Source organism: Triticum aestivum, chromosome 6B (genome assembly GCF_018294505.1).
Source record: "Triticum aestivum cultivar Chinese Spring chromosome 6B, IWGSC CS RefSeq v2.1, whole genome shotgun sequence".
Classification (NCBI taxonomy): domain Eukaryota; kingdom Viridiplantae; phylum Streptophyta; class Magnoliopsida; order Poales; family Poaceae; genus Triticum; species Triticum aestivum.
In genome coordinates this window covers 352,025,232-352,030,465 of record NC_057810.1, presented here as the reverse complement: position 1 = coordinate 352,030,465, position 5,234 = coordinate 352,025,232, and the positions used below count along the sequence as shown (strand labels likewise).

Below are 5,234 nucleotides of genomic sequence, written 5' to 3'. Positions count from 1 at the left end.
GCAGCGACGGCATCTTGCTGGCTGCGCGACGGGCGTCGTGGTGGCGGAGCGTGCTGGGCGGCCAGTGGCGGCGGATGGGTGCGGGTGCTACGCAGCTCCGCCAGATCTGGCCGCGTCGCGACACGGGCTGCGGGCGGCGCCGTGGGGTGCGGCGGTGGTCGTCCGTGGCAGCGGTGTGCCTCGGCTGGTGTCCGGGGCGGTGGTGCGTGCTTGGCAGCCCCGTCCAGCACCATTCTGGTCTGGCGGGCGTGTGGGCGTCGGGCGGCGAGGGGGCGGGCTGCGACCTGGTGGGGTCGTGGCCATGACTGTGGTCCACGGCGACGCGCTAGCTACTGCTGCTGGCGGCGGCGGTTGCCGGCCAGATGGGCTCGAATCTGGCCCATGGCTGCCGGCGGGCGACTCGGTGCTGGCCTTCGGGGTCCTGGTGTGGATGTGGGCTGCCACGGCGTGGTGGTGGCTCACGGCGGTGGTCCGGGCCGTTCCAAGGCGGCGGCTGGTCTTCTCCGGCGTCGGCTTGTTGGTGGGCAGCTCGCGAGGTGGCAGGTTGGTTGCGGCGGCGGTTGGCTTGTTCCCGCGTCTGCCCGCTCGCAGGCGGCCTGTGTCAACCTTCGACTCCTCCTCGTCGTCCGGGCGCTACTTTCGTCGAAGGGTTGTCCTTCTCCCCGCTGCGGTCCATCGCTCGTCTCGCGACCGGTGCGGCAGGACCGATCTTGTCTCGCGACCGGTGCGGCAGGACCGAGCTCGTCTCGCGCATGGTGCAGCAGGACTGATCTCATCTTGCACACGGTGCCGCTGGACTGAGCTCGTCTCGCGCCCGGTGCAGCAGGACGGGTCGATGGAAGCCAATTTTGGCCGGCCTATTGGGTCTTGGCGCTTGGGGCTGCCCAGGGGTGTGAAAGGCGGGACCTTCCCGCTCGTCTCTTTGGTTGGGGTAGCGGCGGATCTCGGGTGAGGTGGTGTCAAGGTCTTGGATGCCAAGGCGGCGGCCTTGGTGATGGTAGCGCGGTGCTCTTGGGCAGAGCCCGTGGCTTGGTGCTGCCCGGAGGCCATGGCCGTGTGGGCGGCGTGGTTGCTGGGGTGTGGCGTTCGGTGGCGGTGAGCGTTGGCCGGGGTGAAAACCTGCTTTATCTTCGGACGGACCGGCAACGGCGAAACTCGTTCCCTTCTTGAAGGCGTCGTCGCGGCTCTCACTGCCCGTCGTGCGGCTCCAGGGGAAACTCTGATTCTCGGATCGGGCGGCGGTAGCGCTCCGGTGTCATATCCTTCCTGAAGGCGCAGCCTTGGAGTCCACGGTTCGCCATATGTGGCTTCATCACTTCGCGATTGTTCTTGTAGGGCTAGGGGTGTTGTTGTTGCGATCAGCGCCTATGTATCTTGTCTTGGGTGTGTGCGTGTGGTGTGTTGGCGTGCGTTTGTATCAGGTTGTTGTGGATCTTTGCTTTATATATAAAGCGGGGCGAAAGCCTTTTTCGGTAATGCAAAGGATCACCATACGACCATCTTCAATGGCGGGAAGTACAGCAGGGGTGGCCAGCGGGTCACCATGAAGCTTTTTGAGGAGACATAAATGTTACGCATCATGGATTCGAGTTTTAGGATACTCCTTGTGTCCCGGGCGGTGGGCGCGCTCGAGCTATCCATCGTTTGCTGCCTGGTATTTAATCGGGGTCTCTTGGGCTTCGAAATTCTTTCCGGGCGTAACAGAAACAAAATGGGCGGAAACAAAGCCTTTAGTCCCAAACAAATTGAGGCAGGCTAGAGCTGAAATTCATAAGATCTCACAACCAACTCATGGTTCTGGCACATGGATAGCAAGCTTCCACGCATCCCATGTCAAGCACTGTTTTTGGGACGGATTGTTTTTTCTTTGTCCTCCGTAAAATACCGGGGTATTCGGCCCTAATCCGCTGAACCAAGTGGGGCATTGGTATATTAAAAAATGTTGACATGTCACTGGGCATACTTAAAACTTGATTATGCCTTCAGAGAAGTGATAAGTGGTCCAATACCCTATTGCAGCGATGTGTCCTTGTGCACTTAGATTCATATTAACTGAAAACTTATTTTTATCAAGTGTGGTTGATTCAAATAATTTGTTCTTTTTTTTGCAGTGGTTCTGGATGAACCTTTAAGCTACAGTCTGGATGACTGCATAGAGTATATTCAAGAAGATGAGCTAGTCGAGGTTACACCTGAGAGCATCCGCATGTCCAAGAACCCAAAAATTTCGAAGAAGAAGAACAACTAGGCCTCCTGGAAGGATAAAAAAAGAAATACGCTATTGGATCATTTCATTCTGGTAGCATCGGTTTCAGATAGAAGACCTGGACTTGGTTTGATAATGACTAGTATATGACCAGAGATACCATGAGTCAGTCAGCAAGCTATTTTTGGTGGTCTACACTTTTCAGATTAGGTTTATACTCAATTTTGGCAATGAAGCTGTTATAGTCATCAAACTCGGGCTGTTACATATTTGTAATTCACATAGTTGTTGTACTCCCTCTGTTCCCAAATATAAGTCTTTCTAGAGATTTCAACAAGTAACTACATACGGAGCCAAATGATTGAATCTACATTCTAAAATATGTCTACATATATCCGTATGTTGTTGTTCATTTGAAATGTCTAAAAAGACTTATATTTAGAAAGAAGGAGTACATTCTTGCAGTACAGCGGGTCGTACACACGCACGTCTAAGCGTGCGGCGGCAAGCTCGTGCGTTGGATCTTTTAGGACGGGTGTGACATATCGGGTTAAGTAAGCGCGGGAATATATTCTTTGCACCTACACTATGTAGCATACCTTTACAGCGCGCTTGCATAGGAGGTTGTCATAGTACCTTCTTTTTTGGAAGTCACACGGCTGAGTTTTGCTCTGGTACAACCCCTAAATTTTAAATCCTCATATTAGCTCGCAGATCAAACATATTGAATACTAGATTGATTTAAATATAAAAGACTATATTACCTTAGGGCTCCTTTGTTTCAAAGGAATTCTATATGATTTTTGAAGGATTGAAATCCTTTAAAAAATTTCCTACGTTTGTTCTTTGATCATAGGATTGAATTTCATAGGATTTTTTCCTATGGAATCTTCTGTACTGCATTTTATAGGAAATCTAACATTCACTCCAACCTCTTTTTTATAATTCCTTTACTTTTTCCCGTGAAATCGAACACTCCTTTCTAATCCTATAGGATTCAAGTGGGCATGCCACTCTGATCCTATAGTTTTCCTATTCCTGCGTTTTCAAAATCCTGTGAATCAAAGAGGCCCTAAGTGAAGGCTCCACTTTTTTTATAACGTTAGCAGAAAAAACTGCTAAATTCGTTGAATAGATAGAAGGTTGGTTTAGTTTACTATGGAAATCTGACCCAAAAAACATACAGACGACGCCTTTAGACAACACACACGCTCGCGAGCCACGTCTCCACCTTTTATCCTGCATTTGGAGCTTGTAAACTTTTCTTTTTAGGCATGGGGTGTACCGAAGCAAAATTCATTCCATTTTAGGTAGCCAAATTTTATGGACCTGAATATACAACGAATGTCAGATTTTTAGGCATGACAAATTGAATGTTTTTCATTATGTTTTTCACACGCAAATCAATTAAAGAGAAGATGAAGCATTATGATAACCTTAGGAAGAAACGATGTGAAGCACATGGACAAAAGGCCTATTAACCAATGCATGAAGGTGTTTAGTTATTAACAGTTACTCCCTCCGTTTTAAAATAGATGACCCAATTTTGTACTAAAGTTAGTATAAAGTTCCCCCGCAAAAAAAAAGTTAGTATAAAGTTGAATCATCTATTTTAGAACGAAGGGAGTACAAGAGAGAAGCTTAGCTACAAAAAGCTAATAAGCACCTGTGCATTGGGAAGATTAGTTGCTAACTTTATAATGCAGTTAACATCCCGCCTAAGCACCAATGCACTTTGCACCTCACCCTAGCACTAGTGTCATGCATGTGATACTCTATATTACTACTTTTATAGTCTAAAGTATCATAAATGGCTTCATTTATTAACTTATAGACGCATTTTGCTTGAGAAACACAATGTGATGGTAACATAATATAATTAGAGTTAAATACACTCGAGGTCCTAAGTTTCTACAGGGTGTCACTTTAGCCCTATTTCTTCTAAAATGCATCTTTCTGTCCTTATTCTATACTAAGTGGTTCGCCTCAGGCCCCCTTTTGCATGAGCCTTAGCTGACCTGCTCGTGTGGTACGTTGACCCACACCATGTCGACATGGGACAAAAATTAAGCAAATAAGAAATGGGCACTTGTAGAACACTCGTCCAAGGTTAGCACTTGTATTCGACTGAAGCCTAATGGTGGTACGGATCCGGCAGCAAGAACACACCACCAACAACATACCCGGCAAAGGAGGCTGCGGAGGTAGCGCTGCCGACGATGATTTGATGCTCCTCTTCCTCACCTGCTTCCTCGTCGAGGATCTTGCTGTCCCAGCCATGGTGGCGGTGTGGGGATGAGAGAGAGAGAGAGAGAGAGAGTTTGAGTAGGGATTAGGAAATGTGAAGACGAGGGTTTGCAAGCGTCTTTCTGTAAAAAGAAGAGCAGCCGAAGAGACTCCCAAGTCGACGTGGCGTGGGTCAACGCACCACGCATGCCGGTCAGTGAGTGCTCATGCAAAAAGGGACATCGGGTGAACCTCTTACTATAGAATTATGACCTAAAGGTGCATTTTGAAAGAAATAGGGCTAAAGTGACACTATGCATAAACTTTTAGGACCTTCAATGTATTTAAATCTACAATATGTTACTATCCCCATCTCTTTCGTCATTTAATACTATGCCATGTCACTAGTATGCCTAATTGCCATTGCTTGAGTATGCATGTTACTCCCACTATGACTTTGAGCCGCGTCTTGGTTTGTCAACATGTCGGCCTGGGTTTTTTAATTTGCTTGTGATATACGAAGGTCAATAAAAAAATATATTAAATACTCTAGACAAATTATACATGCTTCCATGTATATGTGTACAACACAAATCTTGGCAAGACGTCATCCCCGCTTGGCACCATGATCTATTGGGTATTTTCGCACATCTCTGTGACTAACTACTGTACAAGCTGGATATTAAATTGGCTATAGACGACATGCAACTTGCTCTTTTTTGCAAGAAAAATGTCTACTATGTCATCATTTGTCATCGTAGTATACGGAACACTGAAAATAACAAAAAAATGCATCCATGTT

At 47.6% G+C, this 5,234-nt stretch overlaps 1 protein-coding gene across 2 annotated transcripts in view; it reads left to right on the top strand.

Annotated features, from left to right (window-relative positions):
• The window catches only part of LOC123137137 (putative elongation factor TypA-like SVR3, chloroplastic), a 33,817-nt gene extending 31,199 nt beyond the window's left edge, over nt 1–2,618 (top strand). For both annotated transcript variants that reach the window (XM_044556744.1, XM_044556745.1), the window contains exon 14: nt 2,112–2,618. In XM_044556744.1, coding sequence (XP_044412679.1) covers nt 2,112–2,248 — 137 coding nt within the window. In that variant the 3' untranslated portion in view covers nt 2,249–2,618. The remainder of the gene's footprint in view (nt 1–2,111) is intronic.
• The last annotated feature ends 2,616 nt before the right edge of the window (nt 2,619–5,234 follow it).